Source organism: Xyrauchen texanus, chromosome 15 (genome assembly GCF_025860055.1).
Source record: "Xyrauchen texanus isolate HMW12.3.18 chromosome 15, RBS_HiC_50CHRs, whole genome shotgun sequence".
Classification (NCBI taxonomy): Eukaryota; Metazoa; Chordata; class Actinopteri; order Cypriniformes; family Catostomidae; genus Xyrauchen; species Xyrauchen texanus.
The window spans coordinates 37,963,328-37,982,091 of NC_068290.1; the positions used below are offsets into that span (position 1 = coordinate 37,963,328).

At 38.7% G+C, this 18,764-nt stretch overlaps 1 protein-coding gene across 1 annotated transcript in view; it reads right to left on the bottom strand.

Moving 5' to 3' along the window:
* Positions 1-711: 711 nt before the first annotated feature.
* Positions 712-18,764, bottom strand: part of plecb (plectin b) — a 56,310-nt gene continuing 38,257 nt past the window's right edge. The window contains 10 exon segments of the mRNA XM_052144690.1: positions 712-1,949; positions 2,114-2,218; positions 2,721-9,834; positions 10,108-13,461; positions 16,705-16,803; positions 17,032-17,136; positions 17,214-17,297; positions 17,399-17,755; positions 17,961-18,099; positions 18,248-18,423. Of these exon segments, the coding sequence (XP_052000650.1) occupies positions 3,718-9,834; positions 10,108-13,461; positions 16,705-16,803; positions 17,032-17,136; positions 17,214-17,297; positions 17,399-17,755; positions 17,961-18,099; positions 18,248-18,423 (10,431 nt within the window). The 3' untranslated portion in view covers positions 712-1,949; positions 2,114-2,218; positions 2,721-3,717.

An 18,764-nucleotide genomic window follows, 5' to 3' on the forward strand; every position in this document is an offset into this window, starting at 1 on the left:
AGAACACAGACAGACACATACACACACACACACACACACACACACACACATAGAACCAAGGCATTGATAAGTTGAGCTCTACAGCAATCTTTTGGTCATTGTTGACATTACAAGTAATATGTTGTTTTCCAGATGATAACAGCAATCTGACACACACACACACACACACACACACACATTTGCAAGTAACATTTTTATTATAGAAAGTTTGAAATTGCTAAATATTTACTCTGATTCTTCTGTATTATACTCATAAAATTTTCATAAGTTTGCCATTAATTTCTGTTTCTTGATGTTAATTTTCTTGACATTATTATGCATTTACTTTGACTTTTATAATTTTTATGTTTGAAATAAATTATTTGAAGTAAAATGTGTAAATATATATCCAAATACATATCTTGGGATAAAATATAAAATTATGTTACAACAAGCCATCAGACTACACAGTAGGTGGCTACAGACATCTCCTGGCTGTTACTGGCATGACAGGGTTTTCATGTCATGTTTTTTATATTTTGTTCACCAGTTGGCAGCAATCTGCCTCTAATCTATGTAACATTCTCATATTTACTTCAACTTTCAACTTATAGAAGTGTAGGTTCTGAATTTTATTTGATACTTTTTTCTTTTAAATTTGCTTATTTGCATATGCAACTTAATGGTAAAATTGAGAAATGTAAATGTAAATAAGAGCAAAATAGCATAAAATCCCAAAAGAAATGCATAATTTTATTGTTTTTCAGGGTTAGAAGAAATGGTTTCATTATCATCATAAAAAAAAGAAGAAAAAACAAAAGGTTACATTCTGGAACTTTCCAATAAAAAATGCTAATACTAAATGGAGGTGCCATTTTTCAATACCATATCACTTTTCCGACCATAGCCTTTGACTAAAACAATGTGTTCCTTTCCCTCTTGTATTGGCCAATACATTTAAAGTTAACAATTCCTCAGTTCATAAAAAGCATTAAGTAATTTGACCACAGAAAACCGATTCTTATCAAATTATAATTTACCATTTTTTTTTGTGGTTAATATTATTGTGATTATGGATGATGAATAAATGATAAACCTCTGTTTATGAAACACAAACTCTACAAAAACTGGAAATGATCGTTCTAAAATATATTTATTTACACTTGAATATAGTGTTATCCTTAAAAATGTATTCTCTTTTACCAGTATCTCTATCCCAGTCTCTAAAAAGCAGTTAATATTGTGTATTTCATACATCTTTTACTTATATAATCTTTCTTATATTGGTAATAATTAAAACCTATTCTTCATCTTTTTAGAACACTTTATAGCAAATTAGTAAAACATGCAAAAAAATATTTTACATAGACAACATAAAAAAAAGTCAAGTACTTTTAAAAGACAGGACAATACATTGCATGAAAAAGTAAAGAAATTAAAATTAGGCAACAAATGACAAATCCCAAAATGAAGTTTTGGCACAGAAAATGTAAAAATTAAAGAACAAAAATGAAACTGCCATACACTAAATTAACCTAAATACATTTAGTTAATGATGCCATCTTTATTTGTTATTTATATGAATAATAATGAAAATAAGTGTAATCTTTAGAAGCAATATAATACAAGGGGTATGCAGTTCTTATGCATTGTGTGTTTTATATAAAAACACCATCATTTAGGGGATGGAAATAATATGGGAAGTAGAACATAGGTATTCTACATAAAGTGTCCATATTATGGTCAATTTAATGGATCCAATTCTTTTGATGTTTTGAATTTTTTGCAGTGTGCATGTTAAGTCTCACGTCCAACTCCCAGTTGATGTGAATGACAAAATAGGAGCAATCCACCAAAATGGTAGTTCCTGGTATGATATCCAAGGCAAACCTCAAGGTAGCCCTAGCCTCTAGTGTCGTCATGCAAATGGCAGATACAACAGAAGAAACGAGGAAAGCCACAGTGAAGATCTATAAACAACAAAAAATACACTATGAAGCAACAAAAGAGAAAAAAGCCAACAAAACAGTGAATGAAGGGAAACAAAAATATAGTTGGTATCAAACATAAATGTGTAAAATTCAAAAACAAAATATCTCAGAGAAGTCTTAAATGTGAATGTATGGTACACCACCTGAATGTCTGAGGATGCAGGCTGCTGATGAGCATCATTCACGTCGTAATCAAACACCAAATGTGCAACATCATCAAGTTGTCCACAACTAATATCTGATGACATCTATCAAAAATATGAGACATTGAACAAACTATAAATGTCACAAGCACAAATATTATATAGCTTAAAGGTGCACTCAGTAATATTTTTTTCAATGTTTCGATGGCCAATAGGGCAGTCATCTTGGACTTATTTAGCGGTGGTGTAGATGCAGCATCACACAAAGGCAAAATGTTTAGTTAATGGTGACATTGTAGCAATTCATTTTTTGCAGTGCAAGTGTCTGATAACAGGTTGTGGGGGGGGGGGGGGGTAGCTATTCATATCTGTCAAACTTTTTAATAGAGCAAAAATACTGTGTGCACATTTAAAGCTGTTTAAAAACGGAAATATTCAATTCATCTCAATAAAAAAAAAAGAGGCAACCAAATTTAATTAAATTCTCCCTGATATTCCAAAAGGCAAAGCTGTAAAACAGTGTAGAAAAAGATTAGAGGCAATAAAGAGGACCTTGAAAAAGAAAACAGGAGACAGCGGCAATAAATGGAAATTTAGTTAAACTTACAAGTACTACAAGTTATCCAGATCTGTCCAGAAGGTATGAGAGAGGGGCACCTGAGACATCTGAAATCTTCTTTGGACAACACACCAGTAGGGGACTGACAGTTGATATGGGCTTCAAGAACTCTTTACAGGGCGGTCAGGAGCAATGAGTGGTTTTTCAAAGGACGTGGAATATATATTGGATCCAGTAAATGACAAATTAACTTAACAAATTAACAGAAGCTCCAGTTTCAGGGGACATAGCCTAGGTATTGGCTGGTTGCACTAGTTGTTCTCTCCTCCTTTAGTGTATGTGTCTAAGTGTAGTGTTTTGTTTTACATTCTGTAAAACCAGCCGCAACTATGCTATGATGACTAACAGTCTCTTCTTAAATACGCTTGTCTATCAAATCTATACAAATATGCAAAAATAAAACCATACATCTGCACTCTGTTAATCTAATAAACATTTCTTGTTGAACTGCATATTTTTTTTTGGTACATTAATTTGAATCCCATGTAGAAAAATTATTTTCTAAAATAATATGTAGAAATGAAGGCTTTAATTAATATGAAATACAATCTAGTCAGTGTTTGATAAAAAAAAAAATAATTATAAATCCAAAATGCTGAATGTAACTACCAGTATTATACATTTTCCTGTAATCAGATGTTGCACTCAAGTATACATATAAGAAAAGAAACAATTCACTCTCAAAATACACAAAACATCTATATGAACTAAAACAACCTAAATTAGATAACTATGATTAAGTCTAACCAGGTATTTTATCATTTTTAAGCATCCAAACTACATAAAATGGGAAAGTAACTTGTCCCAGTTTTTGGAATGCATTTTCCTATGGTAAAAACATGCGAAGCAGAATAAAGTAATTATTTTTTGTCTAATTAATATACTGTATTTTGTAACTGTAGTGGATAAAGTCAGGGCTGATATGAAAGTCCTTTGTTTTAAATCTTTAGGACCACATGTGGCAGGTCCATTTTGGGCTCCAGCTTTAAAATCTACGGCTGTAACTGGAGGAAGTGTAAGAGGATGAGGAGAAGTTCATGGATAATCCAGAACCAGTGGCATCAATGCTACCTCTTCTTGATCCTGACCTAGAGCCTGTCCTGGACCCAGTCCTTGAGCCAGATGCAGATGCAGCACCACTGACATTGTATGGACTGTAGAGACCTTTACTGGACAACGATGAAGCTTCCAGAAGTCTAAGGCCAGTTCCTTCCTCAACCATACTTCTGTCCATGGCATCTTTGTAGGAGATCTTCAGTTTGGTTTTAGGACAGGTAAGGTATTTAGTGTAAGCACTTACATCTCTTAGCTTTTGGGCTGTTCGGCCATCCATAGTAGCTTTCCTGATTGCCTCCTCTAGAGAGATTCGACCCTCAGCCTCTGGCTCAATAAGACCACCAGTGAGGTACTGCACCTCCAAGAAACGCTGCCCTGCCTCATAATAAAGCCAGCCTTTCTTGAGGGCCTGGGCAGCAGACATTTTCACTTTAGTTCGGGGATCTTCAAATCCATGGAAAGCTTTTTGGGCTAAGTTCAGTCTGTCTACCATTATCTTATCCACAAGCCCTTTCTCAGTTGCTTCAGCAACTGAGAATTTCTCTCCAGTTGTTGGGTCTATTATGCCACCAGTGCAAGCCTGTGCCTCTAACAGTCTCTGGCCACTTATGGAATCCACTAAGTTCCTATGCATGGCTTCTGTGATTGAAACTTTTTCTAGGCTGTCTGTATCAAGGATTCCAGCCACCGGACCAGTCTCCTCAGTTGGATCATTCCATAAAGTGGCAGGAGTTTTGATGGAAGGTATGGGGCTCATTGGATAAGAGGAGGTGGATCCAAAGGAAGAGGATCGGGAACGGAAACCACCCATGTTTCCAGATAACATATCAGCAAATTCTGTGATGGCAAGGGTACCAGAGCGGTACTGGTCAAGTGCAGTCTGGTCAATAAGGCCTTTCACAATAGCATCATCAATGTCATACTGTCGACCTGATCTTCTATCAATGATAATGGACTTTTCTACTCCATCTGCTGAAGTCATTGTGATTTCTTCCCATTCGCACTCTTGCTCAGAAAGTTCAAGGTATGTCTGATGGTCAATTAGCCCTTTGCGGTAGGCTTCATACACAGACATCTCTTTCCCTGAATCAGGATCTACGATGATAACCCTGCGTTTGCGGACAGAGGATTTGGAGGAAGCCTGTTTCACAGGCTTCTTCTCCTTCAGAAGCAAGAGCACAAGACCTGTGTCTGGGTCTACAATGCACCTCTCCATCAGTTGCAGGTAGGTAAGATTCTCCTCTGTGTTTGGGTCAAAAAATCCTTTTGTGTCATCTGATGAGTCAGTGAGGATCTCATTCATCTCCTCATCGAAAAATCCTCGGTTGTAGGCCACTTCAACTGGCAAACGGTGACTTTCCTCTGGGTCAATGATTCCTCCAGTGGCAATCTGAGCCTCAAGAAGACGAATTCCATGGTCTCTTAAAATAAGGCCCTTTTTCATAGCCTGGAAAAGCGAGATTGTTTTGCCTGTATAAGGATCCCTGTAGCCAGTCACAGCCCTCTCGGCAGAGAGGAGCTTGTCTTTGAACTCTGGGCCAACAATTCCCATCCTAACAGCTTCGTTTACAGTTAACTTGAGGTTCTTGATAGGGTCAATGATATAACCTGTGGCTGCTTGAGCTTCCAGCAATTCAAAAGCAGTTCCTGGCCTGATCATGTTCTTTTTCATAGCTTGGTAGATGGATAAACGGTCTTTTGTAGACTCTACATACACACCAGCAATACAGCTTGAGCCCTCAATATATTTCTGCAATCTACTGCTCACCTCCTCCACTGTTAATAGTCCTTCATTCAGTAGATTGACTGTTTGTTCATCAATGATTTTTGAGCGGAACAACTCCTCCAAAGTAATTTCTTTTCTGAGACCTTTGAACAGCAGCCTTCTGTCTCCTAGAGACAACAGATATAGTCCATTTTTGTCAACCTTGCATCTTTTAAGAAGTTGAGCATAAGAAACCATCTCGCCAGTTAGTGGGTCGACATATCCTTTAACCTCATCCAACAGCTTTTCATTTGCCTCTTTGTTAATGTATCCACGTTGTGTGGCAGTGTCTGTTGGCAAGTGGAAGTTATATTCTGGATCAATAATACCACCTGTAGCTGTTTGAGCTTCAAGTAGCCTTAAGGCATAGTCCTCAGGGACAAGGTCCTTTTTCATTGCCTGGAAGAGGGAGATAACTTTTCCACTGTATGGATCCTTCAATCCAGTGACTGCTCTCTCTGCTGACAGAAGCTTATCATGAATTTCTGGGCCGACCACACCTTTACGCACTGCTTCATCCACTGTGAGCATCTCATTCTTAATGGGATCAATGATGAATCCAGTGGCTGCTTGGGCCTCTAGGAGACCAGTTGCAATGTCTTGTTTCATTAACCCTCTCTTCATTGCTTGATAAATGCTGATCATGGAATTTGAATCAGTCAATACTCCAGCAACACTGCCAGTTCCATACAAGTACTTCTTAACACTCTGCATCTCCATGACATCACGCATAGTCTTTTTCTCTTTCTTCAACAGATTGTAGGTCTCAAGATCAATGATGCAGGCATTATATAGATCTTCTATTGTGATTAGGCGTCTTCTTATGTTGTCACTCTTGATGTTTTCCCCTATTACAATTTCTCTCTGCTCCAGAATCTCAATTATAATAATTATCATGCGTTCCTTTGTTATATTTCCAGAGCGATATTCATCCAGAAGCTGAGCCCTTTGCTCCTCAGGTAGCAGATTTGAGTTCATGACATCCCAGAGGGTCATAGAGCCATGACCTTCAATGGGTAGATCCACCTGTGTAGTGGATAGATCACTTTGGGTTTGTTCTTCACTGTAAAGGTAAGTCTTCTCCACAACTGTTGGGGCCTGTGGCTTTGAGAGTTTTAACAGATTTAATCCTGTATCAGGGTCTGTCATACACTTGTCTTTCAACTGTTTGTATGATATGTTCTCATCACTTGCAGGGTCAGAGAAGTACTTGCTTTCAGCAATACTGCTGGCCAGCTGTTTGCTAAAATATCCCAGCTGAATTGCAGTATCAACAGGAATGCGATGACTGTTTACTGGATCAATAATTCCACCTGTTTCCAACTGTGCCTCTAAGAGTGGCATTGCATGTTCCTTGAGGATAAGGTCTTTCTCCATGGCTTGGTATAGTGAGATCTTATTACCTGTGAATGGGTCCTTGTATCCAGTGACAGCTTTTTCAGCAGTGAGAAGTTTCTCATGAAGCTCCGGACCAACGAGGCCTGCTTTAACAGCATCATCCACAGTGAGAAACTCCTTTCTTGATGGATCCACAATGAAACCTGTGGCAGCTTGAGTTTCAAGCAAGGCAGTACCTGTGTTTTGTCGGAGGAATTTCTTTTTCATTGCTTGGTAGATGCTAATTTTCTCTTTTGTAGGTTCAAGGTAAACTCCAGCAATGCTTTCAGAGCCTTGGAGATACTTGTAGATGGAGATGTTTTTGCTGACCTCTTTTGGAGACTTTTTACCTTGTTCCAGCAAATCATATGTAGATTTGTCAATGATTTTAGAGTCAAACAATGACTTGGCTGGAACGGGAGCCCTGAGCCCCTTAAAGCAGTGCTCTTCTTGTTTCTTGGCCTCTTTCTCATAGACAATTGTTATCAAAATCTTTGTAATCTTCTCAATTGTTGTTTTACCAGATCTGTATTGCTTTATTAAGTCAAGCCTCTGCTCCTCAGTGAGGTAGTCAGAGTTGATGAGCTCCCATATTGTAACTATTCTTCCTTTGAAAGGTCCACTCTGAAGCTCAACAGTTGCCTGAGTCATTGTATCTTTGGTTTGAGCATCAGTGTATTTCAGCTCCTCCTTGGCATTGATGGCTTTCTCAGACAAAGGCAAAAGCTGAAGGCCCGTCTTCTTGTCAGTAACACATATTTTATAAAGCTGTGAATAAGTGACATATTCCTGTGAATTGGGGTCAAAGTATCCTTTAACATCACCAGTTAGGCTGGTCAAAGACTTGTGTGTTGCATCATCAAAACTGCCCCTCATGCAGGCAATGTCATGTGGAATACGATGGCTTTGAACAGGATCAATGATGCCTCCTGTTGCCAGCTGTGCATCAAGGAATCGAATACCCTGGTCTTTTGTGATCAGATCTTTCTTCATTGCCTCAAACAGAGAAATAGTTTTTGCAGTGTAAGGATCTTTGTAGCCTGTGACGGCTCTCTCTGCAGATAGTAGTTTTTCATGAAGCTCTGGACCAACAACACCTGCTTTGACAGCCTCATCTACTGTAAGTTTTTGGTTTTTGACAGGATCTACAACATATCCTGTGGCAGCTTGTGCTTCCAAGAGATTAAGAGCAGGCCCAGGTCTCATCATGTCCCTTTTCATGGCATCGTAAAAGGACATTGTTTGTTGGGTTGAGTCAATAATTACTCCTGCAATACAGTTATTGCCCTTCAAAGCTTTGTGCACATTCTCCATCTCAGACACTTCCTTTATGGCCAGCTGTCCACTTTGCAACTTGTTATAGACATCTTTGTCAATAACTCTGCATTCAAGTAGTTGTGTGGCAGGAACAGGGGCTCTCAAGCCATCAAAGGCAAGTTCGTTCTTTTTCTCTTTTTCTTCTGCCACAGTTAGAACAATTCTGATGATTTTTTCGACTGTAATATTTCCTGTTTTGTACTGACGGAGAAGATCTTTTCTCTGGTCCTTAGTGAAGTACTCAGAGTTTATTATCTCCCAGATGGTAACAGTCTTTCCTTTAAACCTGCCAAATGGCACAGACACTGTTGTCTTGTCAAACACTTCCTTTGTTTCCTCATCAGTGAATGTTCTGGCATTTAGAGCAGCCTCCTCTGAGATGGGCAAAAGAAGTATTCCTGTTTCTGGATCAGTGGAGCACCTTTCCATTAACTGGTGGTATGTGAGATTTTCTTGGGTGTTTGGATCATAGAAGCCCTTTACATCTTCAGAAGGTTTTTGTAGAATTGTATTGGTGGCTGCATCAAACTGACCCTGCTTGTAGGCTGTTTCAACTGGCACACGATGACTGTTGACTGGATCGATAATGCCACCTGTTGCTATCTGAGCCTCAAGCAATCTGATGGCATGATCCTCCCCAATGAGACCCTTCTTCATGGCTTCAAAGAGGGAGATCTTTGCTTCTGTGTATGGATCCTTGTAACCAGTGACAGCTCTCTCTGCAGACAGCATTTTGTTGTGAAGTTCAGGCCCAATTAGACCCTCTTTAACTGCTTCATTGACAGATAGTTTCTTGTTTTTAATTGGGTCAATTATGTATCCAGAGGCTGCCTGTGCCTCCAGCAGCACTAGGCCTGTCCCAGGAGCAATCTTTTTCTCCTTGACGGCTTGATAGATAGGCATTTTTTTATTTGGATGAACAAGCAAGCCACCAATGCAGTTCTTGCCTTTAAGAATAATTTTTAGTTTTTCTGTCTTGCTGAGTTCTTGGATTGTAGTGTCACCTCTCTTGAGTTTATCATAATCCATTTTGCTTAAAATTCCTACGTCAAAAAGTCTGCTTGCAGGCACCTTCTCACGAATGCCATCAAAAGATAATGCAGAGACACCAGGTTTACTGTCAACATCATCACAAATACTTTGTCCATTGAGGACTTTTTTGTATTCAGTCTGGATTTGAATCTCCTCAGTGAGTTTTTGAGCAACCTCCAACTGCTGAAGTTTCTCACGCAGTCTCTGGTTTTCTTCTGCAAGCATTCTCTCTTGTTCAAGCTTTTTCCTCTCAAGGTCTTGCATCTCTTTTTGTTTGTTGAGCATCTCTTGTTCAGCCTCTTTTTGTTTCTTCAGAGCGACATCCATAGTGGCCTGAAGTTTAAACTTTTCATCCTCCATCTGTTTTCTTTGACGCTCCTGCTCATCTTTTAAGGCTTTTGACTTTTTGACCTCCTCATCAAATTGGCTCTCTAACCTTTTCTTTTCATCCTCAATTTGTTTTTCTTTCTTCAACAGCATCTCTTTTTCTGACATGAATGTCTGCTGGAGAATTGTTTTCTCCTGTTTAATTTGCTCTTGCTGAGCATTCACCATCTATAAAGAAGAAAGAGTTAAAACAATGCTGATGAAAATATACACATTACAGATAGACCATTTTCAATGACACAAGTAAATATCTAATTTAAAATGAATGAGAGTGGAGACTGATTTGAACATAGAACAAAAGGAATTACAAATATATTTAAAAAAAATCTGAAAGTGGCAAGTGAAGGGTTTCTTGACATGGTAATTAAAGCAATGTTAGTTTTCAGATAGGGGGTTAACAATAAAATAAGCAGCAAATGTATACCATCTTTGACACAATACCTCTTTTGACTTTTTCTGTAAATCTTCAGCCTCTTTTTTCAGTTTTGCCTTCTCATTCTCAAGATCAGCAATGGCTTTGCGTAAATCATCTGCCTCTTTGTTACTGCTCAACCTCTGTATTTCCAAATGTTCCACAACTGTCATTTTCTCTTTGGTGGAAAGCTCAGTCTCATGAAGCCGGGCACAAATCTCAACTGCCTGCTTCTTGAATTTCTTGGCTTCCTCTTCAGCTCTGGACTGGGCATCACTGAGCTGGGACACCTGAAGTCTAAGTTTCTCTGCCTCAGCTGTTATTTCCAACTGTCTCCTGCGCTCAGCCTCTAATGATTTTTGGAAGCCCTCAGTTTCCTCTTCAAGCCGTTGCTGCATCAGTTGTTTGTCTTCAAGCAGCTTTTGAGCTTGCTCTTGTGCAAGGTCTTTTTGTCTCTGTAGCATTTCTGCCTCTGCTCTAAGCTTAGATGCCTCCTGAATAGCTTGCATCTTTTCTTTAAGCATCTTTTCAGCAAGTGCTCTTTGTTCAGCGAGGTCAGTCTCTGCAATATGCCTCATGCGAGCAGCCTCCTGGGACTCAATGCTGAGTCTGGCAGCCTCTTCAGCTAGCTTTTTCATGTTCTCAGCCTCCTCAGCCAAGAACATTTGAGTATTATCCTTGTCCTTCTGAATAAGACGCTGGTTTTCCTTTTCAATTCTGAGTTTGAGTTTAAGAAGCTCCTCCATTTGAATCTTGACTTTGAACAATTCATCCTCTACTTGGGCCTTCTGTTTAACAGCATCACTGACCTCATACTTCAGGCGATGGAGCTCCTCATCCAGTAGAGTCTTCTGATTGTCTGTCTCATCTAAGCGCAGTTTCACTTTAGCAAGCTCTTGCTCAACCTGAGATTTCTGCTTAAGTGTCTGCTCTGCAAGTTTCTTGTGTCTAGCCATCTCTTCGTCAGCCAGCTGTTTCTGTTTCAGTGCTGCTGCCTCAGCTTGGGCTCGCTTTTCTGCCTCTAGCTCTGCCTCTTTTCTAAGCCTCTCAGCATCCTCCTGGGCTTTAGCCTGATTGGCTGCCTCAAATTCAGCAGCCTGTCTCTGACGCTCTGCATCTTCTGCTTGTTGACGGAGTAGGACAGCTTCTCTCTCAGCTTTTTCTTTGGCCTTTTCTGCTTCTTGTGCAAGCTTTTTAGCTTTCTCAAACTCCTCCATGAGCTTTTTGTGCACAAAGCTATCCTCTTTCTGCTGAACAAGAACGTTTTGTACTTGCTTCTCTGCTGTAAACGCTTTCTCAGCAGCCTCTTTGGCAGCAAATATTTGCCTCTCAGCCTCTTTATCAGCACCTTCTTTCTGCTTTCTGGCCTCATCGGCTTTCTTTTTTAGACGCTCCACTTCTTCTTGAGCAGTCTGGCACTGTCGAGCTGCTTCCTGTTCTGCGGCAGTAATCCTTTTCAATTTTTCTTCAGCCTCCCTTCTCCTGTTCTCTTCCTCAAGGGCAAGCTTGCGGAGCTTCTCAGCTTCCTCCTCAGCTCGTAGTTTGCTTTGTTGGGTTTCCTCAGCAATATTTTTAAGTTTATTCAGTTCAAGCTCCAAATCAAGTTTGCCAGATGAAGCCTTCTCGAAGTTAAGTTTCAAGATACGAATCTCCTCTTCAACTATTCGTTTTTGTTTCAGAGAATCATCAACAATTGATTTCTGTCTTTCTAATTCCATTTCAGAGGTCTTCTTGAGTTGGTCTATCTTCTGCTCAATGTCTTGCTTGTGCTGGCTTGCTTGATCTTCAAGAGCTTTTCTCTGGTAAGCTTCATCCTCAGCATTCCTTCGAAGGCGTTCGTTTTCTGCCTCTTTTGCTTTAAGTGCTATTTCTGCTTCTGTTTTCAAGCGAGTAGCCTCATTGATGGCGGCGAGTTTCTCTTTGAGAATTCTCTCTGCTTCTGTTCTCTGTCTCATAGCTTCGTCCTCAGCCACTTGCCTCTGCCTTTTTGCCTCTTCAGCAATGGCACGGAGCTTAGCTGCTTCATCAGCAAGATCCCTCAGCTTAGCAGCTTCAGCTTCCATGAGTTGTTTACTCTTTTCAGTATTAGACATGCTATCCTTTTCGGCCTTAGATTTCAGTTGCAAAAGTATGTCCATTTCACTTCTAACTTTGGAAAGCTCATCTTCAAGCTGCTTCCGTTGTTGCTCTGCAGCACTGACCTCATTCTTAAGACGGTACAGTTCATTATCAAGCAGGGATCTCTGCTGCTCTGCATGATCAAAATCAGCTCTTAAGCGGATCAGCTCATGTTCTGCAGAAAGCTTCTGTTGTGCTGTGCTCTCTGCCAGCTTCCTCTGCCGCTCTAGCTCTTGTTCAGCCATGTCTTTCTGTTTTAGGGCAGACTCCTCAGCTTTTGCCCGTTTTTTGGTCTCACGCTCAGCATCTTCTTTCTGTTTTTCAGCCTCTTCCTGTGCAAGAGACTTTCTGTGGGCCTCTTCCTCTGCCTGTAGCCTTAGACGAAGGGCTTCATTTGCTTTTTGCCTCCATTTTTCAAGCTCTTTCTCAGCTTCCTCCCTTGCTGTGTCTGCCTGTTCCTGTTGTTTTTTTAGCCGTTCTGCCTCCTCCTGCAGTTGAATGACAGTGCCGTGCTTCTCTCGAAGTGACTCCTCAAGTTTGGATGTCTTCTCAACAAAGGACATACGCTTGCTCTGAAGCTCAGCTGAGGCACTTTTCTGAGCTGCATCTTGAGCAAGCTTGATTTGCCTGTCTTTCTCAATCTCTGCCTGTTTCATGTGTCTTTCTGCCTCCTCTGCTTGCATCTTAAGTTTCTCAAGGTCATCCAGTGCTTTTTGCTTCAGCCTAGCAGCCTCTCTCTCTGCTTCAGACTTAAGCTTTAACTCCTCTTCTGCCATACGCTTCTTCTGGGTCTCCTCGTGAACCTGCTTGCGGAGTTTTTCGGCCTCATCCTGAGCAGCTTTGCGAAGTCTCTCTGCTTCTGCAGCTTTGTCCCTAAGCTGCCTCAGCTCTTCCTCTGCAGTTGACTTCTGCTTCACTGTGGTTTCCAACTGAAGTCTGATTATGCGGATCTCCTCCTCTATTTTGGTCCGGCTTTGCAGAGCCTCATCCACTTGTTGACTCTTTGATTTGATCTGTTGTTCTGAGAGGTTTTTGAGCTCATGTAGCTCCTGCTTGATATTGTGTTTCTGCCTTTCAGCATCCACTGCAACAATCTCTCGTTTGCTAACCTCCTCTTGCATCATTAGTTTGAGTTCCTGGGCCTCTTTCTCTGCTTTGGCAATGGCCTTGGCATGAGCTTCAGATAGCTGCTTCTGTTTATCTAACTCTGCCTGCATCTCAGCCATTTTTTTTCTCTCTTCCGCTTTATGTTTCTCAGCAGCTTTCTGTATTAGTGGAAGTAAATTGTAAAGAAAATTAGGATTAGGATCAATCATGGCAGGCTGTTAAGTGTTATGGTTATTGTTTAGCTTACAAAAAGCCAGGTTTAGATGCATACATGACAGATGGTGTTAAGATAAATTAATAGTAAAATCTTCCAAAGTAAAATATCAAATTATGTGGGTTATGGTCACAATATATAATTAATGTATGGAGACACAAGACATCACTTCAAAACACAACATTCCATAATCTCACTACATGCGATGGAGTAGCTCCATCATGAAAAACATTTGCTGCATTCCAACTATTAGAAACAACTATTCCAATGTTGCTCTGATAGCAAGACAAATACAGTATATTAGCCTGATAGTATAAAATCAATCTGATGTTGCTATAAACTGTTCAAATCTGATTTGATGAAAACTAAGCACTCAATTAAAGGTGATCTGTGTTTTTTTAGATGGTTAAATACTTTCTCCTAAGCAAGATTAATGTGCAGAGACAACTATAAGTAAGCCATTCATAGAGTCCCCAGAAAAGAGTAAACACTGCGATTATTTTGTGCAATCAAAATATTGGGTGTAATTCACTAACTGAAATCAGTGTATGAATGTTTTCATAAGTAAATCGTGATTCATCAAGAAGTTAGCACTAAAATGTATTTAAAAATTATCAAAATAATTGGGACCAACTGAAACAACACGTTCGAAAATATCAAATACTCTCTATGTCCTTATAAACATGGAATAAAAGCATAATTATTTAAATTATTCACACAATATATATATGCTGAATACTGAACACACACACACACACACACACAGTCAAATAGGTTTTATTATATATACTGAAGTCTTATTTGAAAGTAACAAAAATGATGTGTGTTATAGCTCAAGCTGTGTTCTACTTAGAAACACAAACACTCTAATTAAAATACTTGTGGATGTGCTTGGACATGCAGAGTTTAAATCTGTGAACGATGAGGCACAGATAAATGGTCCTGCACAAGCAGCGCTTCAAGCACACCTTCAGTTCATCCAACATCTACAATATTTGGTACATGTTATAAAATCATTCTAAATTGTAATGCAGTACTGCACAATTATAGTGTGCTATTTTTTGGCCTTTTGCTTTGGTGGTATTTTTCACTCCACATTTACATCTGTACAGATAAAGTGGTGCTGAAAGCCCTTATATGGAGATGGTTTGGGTGTGTTTTATGCAAATTACTAACATTGTGCATGCGCTACTTATTTTAGAATTATTTGGACTGATAAACATTAGAACCAGGGTAAGAACACATTTATATGCGTACAAACCTGCTGTGAATCAGGCGTGATTTTTTTGTGAAAAAAGTATGCAAAATCCAAGCAATTATTATTGAATGAGGCCCATTGATTTGTGAGCATCTTGATCAGCCCTACAAAGCAACATTGGCTCAACCAGGCACAAGTTTGATGTGGGACTACCTGACTACTTCTTTAGACCAATGGAAGATGGTGGCAGTGTTTGGAAAACCAATTTAATAATTCCAGTTTAATTTAATAATAATTTCTATAATTTGTCTATATATATTTTCTATAATCTCTAATAATTGGGGATTCTAGTGGCACACATTTAAGAATTATGGAGGCCACTGTGCTCTTGGGAACCTTCAATGCTGCAAAATCAACAATCCTGTCTCTGAGCTCTGCAGGCAGTTTCTTTGACCTCATGGTTTGGTTTTTGCTCTGATATGTATCTTCAGCTGTGAGACCTTATATAGACAGGTGTGTGCCTTTCCAAATCATATCCAATCAATTGAATTTGCCACAGGTGGAATCAAAGATGATCCAGAGAAATGGGATGCACCTGAGCATCATGGTAAAGTGTCTGAATACTTCTGTCAATATAACATTTCAGTTTTTTTCTCTTTAATGAATGTTCAAAGTTCTCAAAATGTTGTTGTTTTTGTTTTATCATTATGCAGTATTGAGTGTAGATTGATGTGAATAAAAAAAAAAAAAAAAAACATTTTAGCATAAGGCTGCAACATTACAAAATGAGATGCGGGTTGACGCTGTTTTGACGGCACGAGGGGGACCTACACAATATTAGGCAGGTGGTTTTAATGTTGTGGCTGATCAGTGTTCATAAGCAGTAGGAGTCTGATTCTCAAAGATTTGCACACACATACACTGAATATACTGTATATATTAAAATAATGATTATGAATTATAATGTAATGTCAATCTTATATATTAAAATAAACGAAACTTTTATCATTTCTTTACATAATTCAGTGATATAACTTAACAAAATTAATTAATTAAAAATAAATTTCTACTACTCCAATACAGAACTAAAACAAGTTATGTAGCATGGAGACAATTTAAGTTCAGCAGTCAAAGAAGTCAATTAAGTAAATCGGTTGTCATTAGCTATGAGAATCAGAAAACTACAGAGAAAAAAATACAATCAAATTTAAGGAAAAAGACTAAATCATATAAGTTTGAAGATGAGAGGAAATGCAGAATACTAATGGAGACAGATACTGGAATATGAATATGGAAATACTAGATCACAGTGAAAGGTTTTACCTCTTTAGAGCCCAAAAACTTCAAGCAATCATCAAGATAAAGCACTGGCAAGCAGTTAAGAGAAGCAAAGAAACCAGGAGTTAGGGTTTGAAAGACATATGAGAGAAAAGAAGTATATAGGTAAAGTGAGCCTCATTCAACTTGCATTCCCCAATGTGTATTGGTCAATTCCTAAACATTATTTTTCTTCTGCATATTAAACAGTAAAAGCTGTTTAATTACAGATTTGTAAAATAAATACATTTGTGTGGAAAATGACATTTTAGAATTTCATACTATAAATTTCAAAAGAGAATTAAAAACAAATGGCAATTTCTAAATATGCAATATGAAAAATAATTCTTACAAATTTAAAATGGTTACCTATGATGATTGCATATATTTGCAATGAATGTATGTTTTATTCATAACAATTATGAGAGGGCATTAAATAATATTTGATCAAAGTGATTCCACTTTTCCAAGCAGGAAAATTCTGTCAAGCTCCTCCTGTTACCTAGTTTTGAAATGCTTGCAGCTTGTTTCAAAATTGCACAGAGTAAATGTCCTGTCAACCATACATTAAGTATATGTGAGTAAATGTTTATTTGTTAAGTGGTGGGTTAGTTTATGTTAGTGTGTTGGATTAGTTTGGTATGATTAGGAACCCTTGATGATGTCACGCACCTCCTCGTTCTCTAGGCGACCCTGTGTGTCAGTGATGAACTTGATGTATTGACTGGTCAGGGTCATTAGTTCACTATAGCGAGTTCTCAGAGTTACATACTAGAAGGAAAAAACACAACATTTTCACTTTGAAAGATTATCACTAACATGATATCAGCTTCTAGATTCAATAGATAGGATTTACTGTTTTACAAAAAAAACTTGTGGATTTCAAATTATAAAAAAGGGAAAGGTATGAAAATGACATACTGTAAGTGTAAATTATTAAATAGTGTACTTGTAAAAAATAATGCTGGAATGATCTAAGATCTATGACAATTTTATAACCTCCTGAATGATGTTGTCTGAGGCAGAATCCATCTTGGTTTTCTTCAAAGGAGATGTCAAAGGTTCAATCTGAGCTTTATAGGCAACCAACTGCAGTTCATAATCCTAGAAACAAAATAAAGACGGATCAAAACAAAACAAAACCACAAATGTGTGCATCTCTGTTAAACAGTCAATCTTACCTTAATTGTATCAATGTAAGCTTTGGCATATTTCTGACACTCATCAACTTTCTCTTTGTTTTTCTCAATATCTTCTAGAAGTTTCTGCGGGGAAAGAAAAAGGATAAAGTATGTTATGCTTCATTTGTACTTCTTACTTCTACTTCAAGGAAAGAAAAAGGTATAATATTGAAGTCCTTCAGTACTTTCTCCTGAGCTAATTGTTCTTTCAGTGTCTTGCTGTCAAAAATCGGCACTGCCTGGATCTTCTCCTGCTGCTGTTTGGCATCTGCGATCCAGCGGATAAGCCAGTCGTAGCTCTCACGGTAGTAGCCTTGGTGACGGCCCAGCTGCTCCAGCTCACGTTGACGCAGGTCGATCTGAGCAAAGACTGCACGCCAGCGGTCCTGCAGGCTGCCCAGCAGCTGTCTGTAGTGGTCCAGTTCAGCATCCCTCTCGGTGTGAATCTTCACCATACGCTGACTGACAGCTGTGGCTGCGGCCAGCTCTCCCTCCATACCATCAAACATTGGCTTCTGGGTTTCTGCCTCAGCTCGCATTTTCTATAAAGGAGAAGGAAATACACAAGTTTGCTGTTGAGATCTCTTTTTTGCGAGGCATGGTCCACATCAGCAAATGCTTCTTGTGAATAGCAAACTCAAAATGTTTGAGTTCTTTTTATACGTCAAAGTAGCTCTAACCCACACCTCCGATCTAATTTCATTAATTGGATGCCATGTGAACACTAAATATTACATCCCAAATTACCTTGAGCTCAGAACAGTAGTTCCCGACATCCTGAACATTTGTAGGAACCGTGTGAACATCACGCAGGCGATTCTCATATTTCTTCAGAACCTCTTCTGCCCCTTGTGTGTTCCGGATCACAACATCTATTGTCTTAAGTCTACAAAGGACAAAAATTCTTGATCTGATCTTAGGTCTAATTAAAGTTTACTTGGAAAGGATAAATGAAACACAAAACATAAATGAAAAGTAGTGTCTTTGATACTGCCATTCTGAATAGAAACAGCATGGATGAAATTGAGCCTTACTTCTCCAAATACACAGAGGACAAGTTGTAGGTTTGGTCCATCTTCTGCAGGGTGATGTCCAGCTCTGAACGCAGGACTGGAGTGCTGGACTGCTCTGGAGAGGCCATGAGCTCCTCGGCTTTCTGAGACACTTTATTTACATTCTTCTTGATTCCTTCGAGCTCTATGTGAACTTTCTGTTGGAGACAGCAACACACACTGTCAGAAGGTCTGATAAATTTGATCAAATCTCATGAAGAACATTTCTGATTTCAGTCCAATATTTTAAGTAAATAAATACATTGTATTTTGCAGAATTATTTTACCCCACTTATAGGATTATGATTTTTCCAACAGTGTCATATAACTGTAAACCATTATGTGCTATTATTGTCATGTGCTTTTTTGTGGTTTTGCCTTTATATTATCGAATGCTAAATATAATTTCTTAATTTTTTTCTTTTGATTTTGGGGTGAAAAGACTTGGTTATGTTATTGACAGACTTTGTGAAATATCACAAATATGATTTTAAAACAT